At 35.5% G+C, this 18683-nt stretch overlaps 1 protein-coding gene across 1 annotated transcript in view; it reads right to left on the bottom strand.

Annotated features, from left to right (window-relative positions):
* The window catches only part of RP1 (RP1 axonemal microtubule associated), a 165645-nt gene that overhangs the window by 117937 nt on the left and 29025 nt on the right, over positions 1-18683 (bottom strand). The window contains exons 11-20 of the mRNA XM_077191277.1: positions 18402-18531; positions 16977-17080; positions 14844-15017; positions 14026-14238; positions 12760-12937; positions 10960-11091; positions 6031-6233; positions 2602-2691; positions 500-632; positions 121-272 (exon numbers count right to left, since the gene is read on the bottom strand). Coding sequence (XP_077047392.1) covers positions 121-272; positions 500-632; positions 2602-2691; positions 6031-6233; positions 10960-11091; positions 12760-12937; positions 14026-14238; positions 14844-15017; positions 16977-17080; positions 18402-18531 — 1509 coding nt within the window. The remainder of the gene's footprint in view (positions 1-120; positions 273-499; positions 633-2601; positions 2692-6030; positions 6234-10959; positions 11092-12759; positions 12938-14025; positions 14239-14843; positions 15018-16976; positions 17081-18401; positions 18532-18683) is intronic.

Below are 18683 nucleotides of genomic sequence, written 5' to 3'. Positions count from 1 at the left end.
AAAGTTATTTAGCTAAACTTATGTGGTTTGCTTTATTACTATTATTAGGAACCTGTATAGCCTGTGTACAATTACTTAACTATATTCACAAGGCTAGGCAAATTTTTTTTTCAGACTTACCATTCCTCTCTGAAATGGTGCTGGTGCACCAGTTTTATGCAGAAGTCTTAGACCAGAATCTCCTCTTTTTCCATAGATACACAAATAAACTGCACAGTCTGTATCAGCTTGCTCCAAGTCCCCGGTGTGGACATAAACACGGTATGAAACAACTTCCAGAAATAACCAAAAGAAGAAAATTCAAGTTATACGTAATCACAACTAATTTTAGCTTAATGCTAACAATGACAGTAGGTCTGACCTGCAATTAGTTTTCTGGAAGATACTCTCCAGAAATCGGTCAGACTATTTGCTTTTAAGATTGCTAGGACCACGATTTGGTTGGCATTAACACTGAAAAAGAGGCAGCCAATATATAAATAACTGTATACACACATACTTGGATAGATAGGTTTTCCAGCTTCCACTACTGGAAGTTCACACAGAAGTTCTCTATCATCACGATTCTTTGATAGCCATATGTTTGCTGGAAAATTCAGTGTTTTCTTGCTCCTTAGATGTTGCAGTATCACCTGGAGGAGAAGCAAATCCAAATATAACATAGTTCCAGTGCTTTGTTTCTCAACAGCAAAACATAATTTTGTATACATATGGTTTTTTTCTATCTCAGAAAAAAAGTAGCACAATCAGTAAATATGGCATACAAAATTTCAGTGTGAAAATATTTTTGTTTTGGCCACTAGAATGCAACAAATAAATCTGTAGTTGTAATTTGTGTGTTTACCATTTGCAGTGTCCCCAGGTCTGGTTTCAGTGAGTAAACCACCTCTATATAATACTGCCTGGAGAACTCAAGACTGAAAACCTTCTGGTAGCTGCTGTTACATGGAACTGAGCTTTTGGAAGATGTGGAACAATGGACACAGATTTTTTATTTTAGAATGAAAACAGGATGAAATTCATCAGCTGCATCCTTCTGAACTTTGACAAGTAGAGGATACATTGGAATATTAAATCCATTTGTATTATCTTTGGCTCTTCTACAGCAAAACAAAAAATAACCTGGGTACCATCACCATCTGTTTATTCTTAAGATGGTTAGAATTCAAATTTCTAGAGTTATTTGCTGCTGTACAGTAAGAGACCTGCCTTACTTGTTTCCTATAATTACAGCACTCTTTATAATCTTTTATGAAAGTAGTTTTCTTGGTCTTGAATTACAGTACTTACTACAGGGGTTTTCCAGAGGTCTTGACTAGCAAAAGGAAATCAAAAATTATCTTTCTGCAGTTGTGTTTCTGAGTGTGCATATAATATGCATAAGCCTAGCAAACAAAATTATGAAAACAAGTACTCACATCCAAATTCCAACACTTAGGAGATCAGAGCAATACATGTTTTTATCTCATTTTTCCAATAAAATATTATTTAAAGTAAAATGAACACTGCTTTCAACACCAAAGCATGTATTTATTCTAACGTGAAATACTTTGGCAGCACTGATTCCAAATCTCTAATATTTACTGGCAGTGCCCTCCTGCTGATTCATAACAATTGCATATATTAACTCATTTTTCAGAAAAACACAGCTTTCAACATAATTTATTTCTTGATCTGAAATGAAGTTTTTGAAATCCCTGGCTTACCTTATGAAATTTGGAACAAAATATTAAAGAAATATTTAGTAATGAGCAGGCGGGAAAGTGTAATATTTATGTTCACATTCTATTTTATAGAGTCTCAGTTAGGACCTTTGGGTTAATGTAAAAATCTGCTATTATTGCCTAATTCTGATTGTCTAAATCAAGCTTTTTAAGATTATTCTTTTTCATTTGAATAAACTTGTTTCCTTTACAAATTCAACACAAGAAACAGATAAAAAATTCTTATCCCAGTTCTAAAATACATTTTACATGGGTGTCAGCCTTAGGAAGCATTTAGAACAAATTTTGTCTGGTGAACATCCCTAAATATCAAGAGAAATATAGAATTAAAACAAAACAAAGAAGAATTTTCTCACCAAATTAAAAAAAAAAAAAACCAGCAGCTTTTTTCCCCTGAAAATATTCATAATTATGAGAAATGGTGGGGCCTGTTATAACTTACTTTGTTTACATTCCAGCAAACTTTATTCATTCCTGGCAAGTTGTTGTCATGGAATGATTGATGCTCCATCATTTTCAATTTTTCAGGGCTGGAATCTAAAGCTAGAATCTCCCTAACACACTGAAGAGTATAGAAACACTAAAGAGTATGGTAAATTTTCATTAAGCAAAATTTGGTCAAACTCATCAATACAATAAAATGGCTGTCTGCAGGAATTAGGAATAATTGCAAAATAATCCTACATATTTCTATCCCTTAGGAGGTGAACTGTATCACTGTTTTTGTCATCTCTACAGCAATCTAAGAACACAATTCAGTAACAACTTATCCCAATCAGCATTTATTGTTTCATAAACCTATGTCTTTATGAAAAGATGGGCCTTTATTTCACATAAATTTAATAAAATGGGAACAAAATCACCATAAAAGTCTCACCCTCTGTAAGTTCCACTCGGGTTGGTCATTTGGTAATCCATCAAGTTCAATTCTTATCTTGTAGATATTGCCAATGCTGTTTATTTTAACCTGAATAAAGTCAGAACAGTACAGTATAGAACAACATAGAATTACATCTTTATCTTTGCAATTGATTCTAGATTTATCTGAACTATTGTAGTATCTGAGTGCTCAGGAACAATGCATAATTTTTGATTGGCAGGTTTGAGGTTATAGGATTCAGAAAACACATTCCTTCTGTTTTGACTAAGCAGATTACTGTCTGAGCCCCAGTTTGACCAGATCACAGCCTAATGGAATCACAATGCTTGACATGAGAATGATTTGAAAGCTATTTGAACTCTTCAAAGTTTCAAGAGTAAAAAAAGTTGATGAGAGTTTTTCATGAGAGAAATGACCAATACAAAATTACATCCTATAAACAAAATTACATCCTCTGACTACAAGTCACAAAACTTTCATAATTTTGCACAGATGACCATAAACCCTAATATGTCAACATGAAGGATACAAAATTTTGGAGACCTCAAAGAATAATTCCCAACGGTTGGCAGAACTTCTGCAAAACTTCAGAAGTCACTGATGCTATATTTGCTTTCTAACTATGATTTGCATTCATTTGCCCTTTCAAGCATTAAGTGTGTTCTTACTTACAAAAACTATTCTATGCAACCCTATGTTCAAAACTTTAAATGAACCTTCACTTATCTAGGGTTCATTTGAAGTTTAATCACTATTGAAAGCAAGCATTAATAATTTTAGATAATTTATAATGTACCTTTAGGAAAGGAAGAGTGTGTTATTATGCTATTTCTCAAATAATAATTCTATTCATAAAAGATTGGTAACAGCCTATTTCTTTCCACAATTTACATCCAAAAAGCTATTTACATTGGACAAAAATTGTCTTCATTCTCTTAAAAACACTATATTATCCACTCATTCTATACTTTCATTAACAAAAAGCACTCTTCTCATTTTAGAGGTCAGAATTACCTCTTCTCCTGTATCAGCTTTTGGCTCTTTGTGCTTTTATGTAAGAAAATTTTATGTTATAGTCACAGCATTGTCATGCTTTAGTCAAAGATTTCTAAAAGAAAAAAACTGCTACTCTGGATTTCCTGAACATTAAATACACATTGAAATTTCCAAATGGTTGCTTGAGACAGAATCTGTGGGTTTCACACGTGTTATTTGTCTTGGTATACTTGTTACATCAACCTGACTTCCATTAACCAACTAAAAGTGAACACCAGTATTGAAACACTGATGTGACAATATAGTTTCCTTATTTTCCATTGGCTTAAGAAAATATCTTTGCTTTGCTCTGCCAAGTCATATCCTTGTTTATGCTGCATAATATTCCCCTCTAAAAGTCGTCTTATTGGAGTAACCTGGAGACTTTGGGATTAAAGCAGCAGTAAATTATGGGCATATATTCAGCTTGAATGCAAAAAAAAAACCCCACATGTGTTGTCTTTCCCCCATTTCACAAACAAACTAAGCTACTTCTCAAGTAATGTGGGATATGGTCTTCTCATTCACAGAGCTGGTGCTCACTGCATATACAAGGCTGTCATGTCATTTGTTTATTCTAATAAATCCCTCTTCAGACTTTCAGTTAATAAAGAAAAAAGGTTGCACATAATTTCATGTATCAACACAACCCAAAACAAAATGTAGAAGACTAAGTCAGAATGCAAGAGTGTTTTCTTCCTAAAACAAGTATAGGTCTTCCAGAAGTAACACTCTGGTAGCCTTGATTTTTCTCATGCACTGTCTTAGGAATGATTAAGCAGGCAATGAAAATTCACATGGATAAGGTAAAATAAGAAAGAGAAGGCCACATATTGAATGGTTTTCAGTTCATAGGTTAGTTCTACTCAAACTTTTTACAGTTGCACATGTTGCTGATAAATGTAAAGTTAAAGAACTTTAAACTGATTCCTAATTGCTGGATTATTTTAGCCTTTCAGAAGCTGCTTTCTTCCTAGAATTCCTGGCAAGAGCTATGATTAAGTTGATTACTTTAAGAATAAAATTTGGTATCATCTGTTCTAGAATTTATCAGTAAAAACATAAAAGTTCAAAGACAGAAGTGGTAAGAAGAAGATGTAACTTTTTTTATGTCTTACACTCCTGTCTTCATTTCAAGACCTGTTCTGTTAAACAAGTACAGGATAAAGTTTAAGGGGAAAAAGAGAAGAAAGAGCTCTTACTCATAGGCTTTTTCTTTGTGGATTTATCCACTGCAGACTGAAGAGTGAAAAGCACTTCAGTGACATTTGCTGTTTCATGCCTGAAAGCTATAGTGTCAATGTGATGAAAAAAACCCCTAGGAGTAGCCCCAGGTGCTGAAAGAAAGATCCTCCTCTCTCACAAGATCAATATCTGCAGTACACAGCCATAATGGGCCACATCCATTTTAAAGAAGAAAAATTGGTCCATCTCTTTTGAACATATGGATTAACTTTGCAAACATGCCATTATCCAACATTGCTTATAAATTATTTACTAATTAGGAGAACAGGATTCCCTGTGGATCATAATCTATAGCCTATATGCTTAGAAAATGAACATTATGGTATGTTGTCTCCCTGCCTATGCCCTATTCATAGAGAGAATTATTATTATTAATATCATTGACAGTAGCAATCTTGGATTGTATGAAGATTGTATTAGAAGAGTTGATGAGTCCAGAAAAAAATCACGAAATATGTAACTTCTGCTTTAGCTGCTGAAAACAGCAATGTTACATGCATCTCAGACAGAGATTTAAGCAAAAGAGAAATTTTAGCTCCTTTGGTAATTTCCTCTCAGCCTATAATTTCCTTATTAAAATAGAGATGGGGTTATCCTTAAATAAAAGCAGAAACCCTGTGTTTTCACAGCATGGTAACATACAGATTTCATTGGACTTTTAGTTATTCCACAGGTCAACTTTTCTGGCATTTTAATCACTTATAGCATGGCAGCTCTAAAATGGGTTTTCTTCTTTAATTGAACAAGTTCCACAGCATACATTTTATAGTATGCTTTGAAAACTCTATGCCTGAAAATTTAATTACTAAAGTTCCCTAAACAATATGCAAGTCTTATATCAGGCATGGTTTGTTTCAAAATGAATAGTTTTTAAAGCTGGTTTCAAATCAATTGCCTTAAAGAAATCAATTTACTTCTGCAGTTGTCCCATTTGATCTTCTATATGTGGGAGGGGGTTTAAAAGAAAGATTATTTCTTCTGTTGGTTACTATATGTAACAAGCTGATTCAACACAGAATTCATGGAGATTAGATACAGATTTATTTTATGGAGTAAATATAAGAGCAAAACAATTTTTGTTTTCTATGACAGGATAATCCTTGGAAAGGTACCTATTAAATAATGTTCTTAGCCTTCATTAGCTACCTGAAATTCATCTTCCTGCCTGGGAAAAAACAGCTGCTTCCTGTTGTCCTTGCCAAGAGTTATGGGTCCAGTTAATCCTCTGTCTCCATATATCCAAAGAGCAACACTTGCTTCAGTTCCTGCATTTCCTGTCAGTATTGACACTTTCCATTCATCATCCGAAGGAAGGGGACTCTCACCACCTTGGGGATTTCTCATTTCCTCTGTGAAATACAGAACGTTAGTGGGAGATGAAAATTGACATGAAACTGCCAGTTGCTGTTGTAACTTCAGCACATAAGGAGGCCATAACAGCGGGGGGATTGTATTTTTTTCACGGTAAGTGAGATAGCCTGAAAAGATTGATTTATGTTTCTTGTCTAAACCAAAATGTACTGATTAGTTGAGCTACAAGAATCAGGTGGAAAAGAACAAGTTATCTCTCACATATGCCATCATCATATTCTTTGTACATATTCTGGAGCAGAGTAAGGATGCTATGGTGCAGAACTGTGACCATTAAACTGGTATTTCTAGTTTCTTAGTCTGACATTTAGAAACAAGGAGAATTTCTCCTCTAATGCCTTGTGTTGGGACACCATTAGCAGAGTCACATGTCTGACAATACAGAAAATTTTCACTTCAAATTTAAAAAAAAAAAAATCAGGAAATTAACTTTCTTCAAGTTAAATATCAACTAAATACTGTAAAAAAAATACCTCATTATAGCCTTGCTTAACCATATTTATGCAGTGCCATCATTTGAATTAAGGCATTCTCTGCATGAATGAGACAATAGCAGCACAGTAACACTTTATGAATAAATTTCACAGCTCTAATGGCTAAGCAAATATAATTTTGTAAAATATAAGCTTCACTAGAACAACACCTAGTGATCTTCCATTTACCCTTAAGGGAAACACACGTACATGCAGAGACATCAAATGACACCTCTGCATAGGAGATACGGAAAAACCAGACTCTATTAGGGGAAAGGAATTTAGTTTTGAGTAATTTAATCAAAGTGGAAATTACAAACATCAAATGTCTGGAACACTGCTTTTCAATAATGGGACCACTGACCATGGAGCCCTCTCCAAAAGAGGGAATCCTTGCTGCCAGGAATTTATAGTCTGGTCTGACACAAGGGGCAGTTATAAGCCCCACATTTGAAAAGATGAACCTACACATTGCCAATATACTGTGTCCTCCAGGGGTTTCCAAATTGTTCACATGAGCACTTTCCATGTGACTGCAAAAAGAATTTTTTATTTGCCACAAATATGAATTTGTTAAAGAATTCCCAATGCATCACTGTAGATGTTTCTGCTGCATTGCATAAGTTATGTCATAATATTAGAGTCCTTTCCTTTTTTATTTGCTCAATTAAAATACTGTACTGGGTTTCTCTGGATGGAGTTTTCCCCTTCACTTATTTCACCACCCTCACATCAAAGGAAAAAAACAAACACCCAACCAAACAAAATCAAACCAAAATCAGACAGAACTCATGCAAAACTATCACTCACCACCAGCAGCCCTTTTTTCTTAGAAGTTTTACTGAAAAGGAATTATACAGTTGGTTGGATCATCAGATTGTCCTATATTTAAATCAACATGGTTGAAAAAAAAAGCACCAAAACTGAATTATGATCCACTAGCATTAATATCTTCACTGATGTGAAATATTTGCACAAGGAATTGCCAAGGACTTAGGATCTATACAAAGTTCTACAATAAATAAAGACTGACTTCTGGAATCACAGGAAATTTAGCACTGGAAAATATTATAATATTTGGTTAATCAATTTTTAAGAAATTCAGAACTGTAGTATCATGACTTTTACAGCAGTGCCTCTAAGAGTAGATTTATGCTTTGGAATGGTCATAGTGATTTAGAATAGGCATTGCTGGCTGGTTTTATTGTATTCTTCATCATGACTGAGAGCAAGTTATTCTGACAGGAAAAAGAAAATCAACACCCCAAAAATAAAGCAAGAGGCAAACATGTAGAGTTTACCTAAATAATAATATAATTACACTTGTCTTTCAGTGCCTGAAATAACAGAACTATAGCAAATTGCTTTGGTCTGATAAATATTTCTGAGAACTTGATATAAGATTTTCTGTAACTGCAGTTACCTAACTTCTCACCTGTAACTCTGAAAGATGGAGTTCCTTCCAGCTATCCAAAACCACAACTTTCTTACAGCAAAGAGATTAAAATGTTCATAAAAAGCAAAGCTATTCAAGAAACATAAGTAACCCCATGCTGCCTCATATGCTTAGGACAAGAACTCCAGACTTGGGCAGTTGCTACCCAAAACAGTTACTGCAACCTCAAACTACTACCTCTTGGAGCAATTATAATGCACAAACAATTCACAGGCTTGGAATGCTTTCTGCCTCATAAATTACTGGCTCTTCTTACAAATGGAAATCGGTAGCATTGATTTGCTACAGGCTAAAAATATTCCAGTCTGAAAAGAGGATTTGATGGTTGCCCTGCATTACTCATGGGATTTTACACACTTCATGACACCATGCTGTAAATCTATTGTGACAAAAATTAATTCTAATAGGCCTGCATAAGAATGTTGAAGTCACAACCCTTTCCACAACTTCACAGAAATAACTTTTTTTTAAATTTACTTACTTATCCTAAATGTAACACAAAAGGAAAATTATCTTGTCTGAGAAAATCATATGATTGAGTGACACTTTTAAAATGAACCATCAGAAAAACTAATCTCTGGAGCAGAAGTTTGGGCAATAAAGTGGATGTCTTTTTTATTATACCTTTGTGTACCATCATTTCCAATGTTAACTGAGGTAGAAATGAGATCAGATTTTATTTTTAACTTCTAAGTAAAATATTTTAAAAAATTAATAGCAACTGATAATGCCAGACATACAGGAAAAGAACGTGGAGGATACAGAGAGCATTTCTCAGAGCTACACTTTGTTAGTACCAAACCACAGAGGTGTCCTCAGGGTCACAGACTGCATTTGTCTCTTGGAAGCTAATGACATCTGAGCTATTAAGTGGAAGCTGGGACCTGACATCATCTCTGTACAATGAAAGAAGTTTCTTGAGGAACACTGAACTCACACTGCAATGGGAGAAGTCTCAAATGATGTAGCATGGTTTTCAGTTTAATGAATCCTAAATCAATTATTATTTGTGAAAACAGAAATCAAAATTCACCTACAAGTTAGCAGACCCAGACATAAAAAGGAGGGTCTGGTCAGCCTAAGAGTTAATCTGCTCTGAGTTTGCCTGCTAAGCCCACTGCTGGATTGTAAACTCAGTTCAAGCATTACCCTTTTCCAAATACTGTGAGTGAAAAATAGAAAATAACAATTTAATGAATATCAGTTTAAAACTCAAGGCTCACCTGTACACGTCAAAAGACATATGTTGAGTGAAAAGTATCTTACTAAAAAAATGATCATTTTATCTGAAAGACAGAGTAACTTTGATATTTCTATTCATTTTCCGTAAGCAGAATCTATATTTATGAATGCCAGAAAAACTACTTACAGAGTGCTATAGACTCTATGCAACCAATTTCATGGCAGATATTGCTTCTATAAAAGGATCCTTTGTATCCAACCCTAAAAACATCCAGTTTCTTTGAAAACAGGTTTGATGGCTTGTGTGTTGTTGTCATGGGTTTCAGACACAGCATATCTGCTGACAACCCACCACACTTCAGGAAGGCTTTGTGACACAATGATACAATGTGAAACCTGACAGATTAGAAATTGGGTGTTTTGAGCTAAAAATGGAAAAAATATTTCCAAAAAGAATTAAGTATTTATAGTGATTCACAACTATGCTTGAATTTAACCAGAACACTTTGATTGAACTGAATTTAATTAAAATCCTGCTTGATGCCTCCCATTTTACCCTATGAACAAGGATGCCAGATGTTAAGTCTTGTTCACAGAGCCAAAGTTTTCATGTACACCTTGAAACAATCTGAGCATCAAGTTCAAAACCAAATCAGCAACCCACCAGAATTATTTGCTACATAAATGCCTTTGAGACCACCTGTAACTGAGTAAGCATGTCTCCCATACTGGAAGTTGCAATATAATCTTGTCTTTAAAAAGCTCTTTCAAAGTAGCAGCTATTTTTCCACCATGTGAATGTGCCTCCATGTGCTGTTTGCAGCTCAGCAGTTTCCATTTACCCCACCTGCTTTTTGTGGTGATATGACACGATTCAGACTGTCAGGGTCTTTGGGTACATTGAAATAAGAGATGCAGGAAGCAAACATTATCACCCCTGCTCTTTAGGAGATGTATAAGACCCTGTTTTGTTTAGTTGTTTAGTTCCTTAGTTTGGTTACTGAATATTACAAAAATTCTTGTCTTAGACCATTTATGCAACGTCTTTAGCTAAAGAGGAAGCATTTTATTCTAGAAAAACACATCTGCTTGACCATGACTCCAGAAGCATGACCAGAACATTGTTTATCTAACTCCTATCTGCAAAATCATAGCTATAAATCTAGCATGCAATGCATCAAAACCTTCCTCTTTCCTCCAGTGAGCCATAAAGCAGGAAACATGAGTGTGATAGCATAAATGAGAAACAGTCCATTCTTTCAGTGAGCTTTAGATAGGGTTCTGCACCATATCAACCTCTTAATTTCCACAGAAATATTCAATCAATAAATAACTAATTTTTTTAAATGAAGTTATTTAACAAGTTAATCAACCTGCTGATTGTTGCCTTATCAATAAGCCACATTCCAATACTCCCTTTAGAAAAAAGAGGAAATGTATTTTATGTAGTGTGTTTGTGCTCACAATTCAGAAAATCTAGGAAAAAAATCTAGAAAAGCCATTTATTGTCCTTTCTGAGCTAATTCTCTGCAAACACACACAGAGGACAAGCATAAAACATGTACCACAGCTGGTTTGGGAATTGTCACTTACTTGAGGGTGGGGGAGTTGAAGGCCTTTGAGGTACTGGCTCCTGGGCTTTTGCTGGTTGGATTTGAGATGCTCTGAAGTCGTTCTTCTCTTGTTTGGGTGCTGCAGATGTTCCCATAGGCTTTTCCCGGCCAACTAAAACAATGAAATGTAAAATCTGTAACTAGCTAGAAGCCATTTGCTTTTTCTTTCTCAGAAGCTAACAGCAGATCTCACAGTTGTTCCACACAATAGACATCAAAATCCTTTTTCTAAGGAAAAGGATTTTTTTCTACTTTGGTAACAGAATGCTACAAAAACTGGGAACAGAACTGACATACCAATTAAAGTCCATTCAATGTTTTAAAAATCTAAGCAAAAATTTAACAATGGTGTAGGAATAAAATGACTTGTTAACATGTAGCTTTCCCCAAAATAAGCTTCTCCACCCCCAAAAAGTTTTTTTCTTAAGAGTGGAAGTGCTGAAATGAAAATTGCTAGAGGCCACTTGAATAATAAAAAGTAACTTGATATTGTTAATATAAACACGTCAGACAGACAATATTTATTGCTTGCATAGGAAATATTAGATCCTTTTTATATTCCTTTTAGTGAGCAACACAAATTCAGGAGGGTTGAAGCCTGTGACAAAGTAACATTCAGCTTTATTTAACGGCACCGGTAAGCACTGCCTTGTTGAGAATTTCTATTGAAAACACTGCTCTTCCAAAAGGTAATAAAGGAAAATAATTTTCTCATTTCTGCAAGGACACAGTGATTAAAATATTCCTATCACCCGGCAGCAAACAGGGACAGAACAGTAGGGATGTGCTTACAGTGACTTTCATAATGCTTCGATCACAGTATACATGGAACAATTAGTAAGAGTAGTTGTAGGTTTTAAGACTCTCTTTTTGCTAAGATAAGTTTGTTCTCCTTGTGTTTGGAAAAAATCTGAGCAACCTTTCAATTGCAAACTGATGTCCATTTAGCCTTTTCACGAGTTGTTTCGTTTCCTGATGTCTGTTGTCAAGTCCACCATATAAGAATACGTTTCCTGCAGAATGGTGTTTCCTGCAGTTATAATCTAAGTCAGTTGGCTATCTTTGGTAGCCAGTTTTTCACCAAATTAAAAACTTTTTTCTCCTGAAGGGGAAAAGACCAGCAGGCCACCCAATGACAGTGATCCAGAGTGTGCTGAGACCCAATTTCTGAGTCCTGGATAGCTGACTAGGTCAGCTCTCTACTGAGAAATGTTTTGACTGCAATAGCTCTCAAATCTGGCTATGGGACAGAGGAATAACATAAGGAATATTCTGGGTGGGGAGTACAATGTATTTCACATCACTGAAAAAGAACCTGAACAATGCCAAGTAGGCCTTCTTGAAAGTCTGCTAATACCCATATAAGATCAGGAAAAACTGTGGTAGTGTTGGTAGCAAGACAACATCTCCCAGGCTTCCAAAATCTAAGGCCAGAATGGGGAATACACCAGGAAGCCAATGCCATCTTTAACTTGTCCCCTGTTTCAATTCTCATTTTCAAAAGCTTGGTAGTAAAACAATTGACATCTACTGCATCATCATCATCATCATCATCATCATCATCATCATCATCATCATCATCATCATTATTATTATTACTGAAGGAAGTTAACTGAATATGTAGGAGAAATTAAGTGTGCATACAATAAAATTTTCACTTTTAAAGCTGCTGAAACACAAGGGAAATTGTCAATGTATCTTTTACACTTTTGCTTTGAATTTCGTCCATTAGAAACACTAATTACTAAATAAAACCATACACTATTGAGAAATCACATACATTTGATGACCTGTGGGTAGAAAAAGATATTTCTCTCTCCAGTGTTAACAACTGGCTTAGTTTGGCCATCTGGCAGAAGACCAACATATATCCCTTTATTTCGCACTGATTCCAGGCTCACAGATCCTGTTTCCAAATTCTTCTCAATTTTAAAATGACAGTATTCATCACCCATGCCCTAAGAAACAGAAACATGAATTCAACAACTGAATGAATGTAGCTAGAAGACTTTTTTAAAGTCTTAATTATTACTACTTTCCAGTAATATTTCAGATTGACTTTACATTCTTCACAACATGATACATTACTACACACACAGAGACATAGCTGCACCTAATCCCTGTTTATTCTTTTATGACCAGAAAGACTAATCAAGTAAGTTGATTAGTAAGGTGAAAGACCAAGTGAAAGCATTCTGATTTATGTTAGGATTTAGGCAAAGGCTTGGATATATTCAAAGGAGTTTCCCACTTAAACAGTTTCCAAAGGATAATCAAGGAATGTGAAAATATCTGTATCAGAACACATAGGATATTTCTACACAAATCTTATGCATAGCCCATATTTGCTAATGCTACATAATATAATATGTGTTTAACAGATGTAATTCATTTTTTCTTCAATTTCAGAGCATGTACAAGTTTAATTTCAAAACCTTTAGCCAATGACATTTTTTTCCCAGATGTCCTGATCCATTGGTGAGAGGACTGCTGAAAAATAAGATACTCACAAAGCCTATATTCAAAATATGGATCAAATATTTTAATCTCTGAAACTGTACTGGAGGCAATAAAAAAAATCTCATGTACCTTATACCTGAGAATTTACACAGCTCAATTTCATATTCAGTTGTCTGAAACACCCAAATAAAAATTATGCAAAAATATTTCTTACATTTATTAACTTAGTTGAACAGAATAACACTTTAAAAGTTAGTGAAGTATACAGTTACTTACATTTTAGTTATTCTTTGATGGGTTCTATCTGTATCATCTATCTAACAGTACATAAGTTTTAACTACATCCACATTCTCAATAGTTTAGTAATATAATCAGATCTTTACTGAGTCCATCAACTGTCAAATTGACACAACACCTTCTCTTGCTATATTTTTCTGCTTTTGCTTTGGCAAATGAAGGAAAATATTTGAAACATTTTTAATCTGAACAAAGTTTTATGTCAAGCAAATAAAAAAAGATTCTCTCCTATCACTAACAATTCACTCAAACTATCTGCAGAGGGAAATACAAACAATAACTGCTTACTGTTCCATTACACTGGTCATCTTTGATCTTCAGATACATTCTTGGTTTTTTCACACTTTCAAACATGCAGAGTCCAGAGCTGATTTTATGCACTTTCCAGTAGGATTCCTGCTGCTGCTGACCTGCTCCACTGCAGCTCCCATCAGGTCTAAGAGACAGAGCCTGGCAGAGACTTGTGTTGAGCAGAATGATGGCACCATGATGAAACACACCCTTTAGATCAGAAACAAAAAGTCCTCTGTGAACAGCACAGCTTTTCTCCATATTAAATTTTGATACTGATACTGCTCCTACCATTTAATTTTAAGCACTTACTTATGCATGTCCTTGTATAAAAGATAAAAGAGTCAGTCTCAAGTAATTCAAGTATACCTCCAGTCTTTGAATATGTGCTGATTTCTGTGCAGGCACCAACCAGAGCAGTGGAAATCCTTCCCTACTTTGCAGCATCCCTGCTTTTTCTTGCTCAGCAGCATAGCACAAAATCCAGAGAACAAGGAGAGTGGCAAATTAAGGAACTTGTCTCTTTTCAACAGCAGCTCTGGTGTGCCATTTTTTGACAGTCTGCTAGGAAGCTGAGGATCTCATCTTTCCTGTGTTACTGCCCACTGTGTTTGCGTGTTCCAGCTGCGGTATCGGGAGAGCAGCAAAGGGAACCCTCTCAAGTGCCGCCTACCTGTTACACTGGAGTTGGGCTCCACCTCGTGGAAGAGGATCCCTCTTTTACCTCGCCAACCTCTGGAACTCCCTCAGAAACAAGCTGCTTTATAACAGCAAATTTTAGAAGGGTCTTCCGAATTTTTCTCTGCCCACCTTACCTTGACATGCACAACAAACTCTCTGGAAAGCCCAGCATATCCTGTTGCTTCATCAGCGACTTTTCCTTGGAGATTGAAGGCCACAGTGTGGCCTGGGTAGCTGGCTGACTCAAGAATGGCACGGCTGTTTGCCTGAAGGTGGACACGGAGCTCACAGCAGGCCTTGTCTTTGCTCTAACACAGTCAAAGAAGGAATAATAAATTATATGAACTATATGGCAAAATCCAAACAACAGAGAGAGTATTACAACAGACTTTCTGTGTTGTTGAAGTTCCCACAATATTAGCAGTCTAGTAGAAAAATCTTTCCATTTTTCAGATGTGCAATTGTGAAACTGTGGGCTCTGTGGAATTTGACAGAAACAGTTCAATGTACAATGACACAGATCTGGCAATAATATGAAAGGTACATGGGTGCCTCACTTGGAGAGTGTGTCACAGCCGATAAAGATGACAAAGTATAAAGCTGACACAAGCAGGAAATGAGCCATGGTAACTCTTGGCCACCAGCCCACCTTCTCTTGCTTTTGTGTTTGTCCTCATTCATTTATACTGTTCTCACAGAAAACACTCAGAAAATCAGAAGTTTTACATGAAAGAGTAAAGCAACATGCTTTACTCCATGATTGCCTGTTCAGCTTGGCAGGCTTTGTGATACCATTGTATGAAATACATAATTTAATATTTTATCAAACCATTTCTCAATACATAATAATACATATTTAAATATTTTATCAAATCATCATCATTCTCATACTTAAATAAAATTAGAATTTTAATCAATGTAAAAGGCTAACAGTCCCTCTAATAATTGATAATACTTCTGATTTACATCATCTTAGAATTTTCAAGAGTACAAAGAAGCAATATTTCTAGGAAAATTTTTCATTTTCAAGGCATTACCTTCTGAAGAAAAAGCTAAAAGAACTGTCTATCAGATTCAATATACCTATAAAAGTAAAGGAAAAATTGTATGGATTTTACAAATAGTTGTGAAACAAGCAAGTAAGCATGTCCTCAAAGTACAATTAAGTATGTGTTATAAGGCAAATTGCAATTTTGCGTTGTGTTTTTGTTCCTCCAGTGCCTGAGAGATAGGTATCATGTCTTACAGGTGTCATAAACCATCAAAGACTCCCAAAGCACCCTCAGATTCACTTCTGAAGCCTTTCACCACAGGACTGAAAGCTCCCCTGTATGAGGGGAGGTACCTGGGCATATCTACACTCCTCATTCAAACCCTGTTCATATATTTACACACATTAATAATCCAGTGCCATTTCACTCCAATCAGCCCTAAGGAGTCCCTTTACAAGAACCTGGATAACTCCCATATCCTGGGATAGGTCATAACAGTTGGATATTAGGAAAAGGTTCTTCACAAAGAGAGTGCCTGGGCACTGGAGCAGGTTCTCCACGTGAGTGGTCACAGCACCAAGCCTGACAGAGCTCAAGAAGTGTTTGAACAACACTCTGAGGCACATGGTGTGACTCTTGGTGCTGTCCTGTGAAGGGCCAGGAGTCAGATTTCCATGATCCTTGTGGGTCCCTTCCCACCCAGGATAGTCTCTGATTCTAGGATCAGAAGGAACTGAATTCTGCAACTCCATTTACCCACTCGTACACTGCAAGTGCTGAGGAAGAAAAGTCATAGTAAGACTTTGAAGCTGGGCTGGAACAAATCGAAATGCATCAAAACAAACCCTGGATTATACCAGCTGTCTTATGACTGGCACATGTTACTTGAAAAAAAAAAAAAAAAGAGAAAACACAAAGGAAAAAGGGGCATTCATTTAAAATCAAGCCAGAGAATTTTTCCTTATCAAAAAAGAGGAGAAATTAGGGCATTCCAGGCAGCTTGTCAGCAAGTGGCAAAAGAATATAAATGACATCTTGGAACGGCCTGGTATTTCTGAATTAAAGAAAATAAATTAACCAAAAAATAAAAAGTAACGTGTGAGGAAACAAAGCCCTATCTCTAAATTCACCTATTTATCAGCAATTTCCTGGGTTCTGTTCTGCAATTCTTCACTCTTTATCTGATTGGAAGTACAATTATTTATTAGACAGATTTTAAAAACTTTTTTTTAATCAGAAAATGACATGTCTTTATGAAGTAACAGCATTTCCTACCTTTCCAGTTACATGGCCACTGACAAGAGCAAGAGCAAGAGATGGCATTTGATGACTGCTGAATATACATATATTTCTCCTTTTGACATTTACATCAAAAAGACCTAAGAGTTAAATGAAAAAAAAAGCCAGAAATATGAAAGTCTAATAATTCATATTTGCATTTAATTACAATAGATGGTTTATCATTTTCAAGGAAAAAGAATTAATTAAGTGTTTAACTCAACATTTTGACCTCTCTGATCAATAAATTCTCTCATTCATTCAGGAAAGGGCATCTGGAGACTACTGTCTCTTTTGCTGCCTTGAGGAGAAAAGCCCTGAGAGGTAATGATAAGGAACAAATTCTTTTTATCAGCACATATGTTTAAAAAAAAATCCATAAAAAGGAGCTGAGAACTCCAGCATAATGATCTGGGCTCTAGCACTGAATTTAGATGATAAATAACAGATGATGTAGGGAACATAAAGCTCTCCGGTAAGAAAAGGGACTTCATTTTCTCTATACTCATATTAGAATTTGTAAAGCAAATCCTGCAGCATAACTCATGGATTCTCAAATTTTAAATCTGGCCAATTTTCCAAACAATTAACTCTTATAGCTACAAAATACTGATGAAAGGTAAATTCTTGCCATTTTTTATTGTTCCCAGGGACAACAGTGATTTTTCAAGCAACTGTTCTACCAATCCATTATGTTGCAGTTTCGTAAGATGCAGCTGTCTCTGGAGGAATCCTGTGGTGTCCTGATGCACTCTTTGGTGTGATGTGAAAGATTCTATCACTTCAAAAAAAGGTCTGTGTAAGGTCCCTGTGTAAAGTCCCTGGTGAGATGTCAGAATGACTGAACAGTTCCAACAATTCCAAGGGAATAAAATACATGTACCTAATATGATATGTATTAGAGTTAAGTGTTACTAATGCAGGAGGAGGGAAGTTGATAAAGGGTGGAACTGGTAGACTGCCATTAAAATCAATTACAAAGATGGAATAAAATGAATTTATGCATAGACACATACATACACACACACATATATATAATATATATATGTACACACACAGACATATATATACTCCTTATTAACAAACTCTACCTAAATTTGAGGTTGTTATCTTAGATGGATCTAGTTTCAAAAGACTCTAGCTGTCCTTGCCATGTGAGTTCTGTGGGAGCACCAAACTGAAGATGACAAGAAGTTTTTCTATTTGGTAAAGGAAAGCCAGTGACAAGACACTGTATGAGAATTTGTGTGTGTATATAAACTAAGCATATATTTTCTGAGTCCTTATAGTCATTAACACATGTATGTTTTAAGCAAGGAAAATGTTTAGTATGATTATATACTCTTATCCATTTTAGGAATCTCAATATTAAAGTCTTTCTTTGTATCTCTTATGCACACATCCACATAGAAAATACTTTACCATATTTGTTTTTCTTGTCACCAAGAGCATCAACTCTGCTGTCTGGGTAGAGGCAAACGAAGCCACGAGTGACCCTGTTGTAAAATTGAAGTGTAATGCCTTTCCGAAATTTCCACTTTTCTGCAGCCCACTGGTTTTGTAAACAACAAACAGAAAAGACTTATGAGAAGATGATACACAGGAATTTGTCATACAAAGCATTCAACTGACCTGATTTCCCTCAAAGCAGAATTTCAGTGGTTTAAATGGTTAAAGTGGTTAAAATGAAAAGGTATACTCTTA

This window comes from Agelaius phoeniceus, chromosome 1 (genome assembly GCF_051311805.1).
Source record: "Agelaius phoeniceus isolate bAgePho1 chromosome 1, bAgePho1.hap1, whole genome shotgun sequence".
In the NCBI taxonomy this organism is placed as follows: domain Eukaryota; kingdom Metazoa; phylum Chordata; class Aves; order Passeriformes; family Icteridae; genus Agelaius; species Agelaius phoeniceus.
The sequence above is the reverse complement of the archived record's forward strand: the minus strand, read 5'-3'. Positions and strand labels throughout refer to the sequence as shown.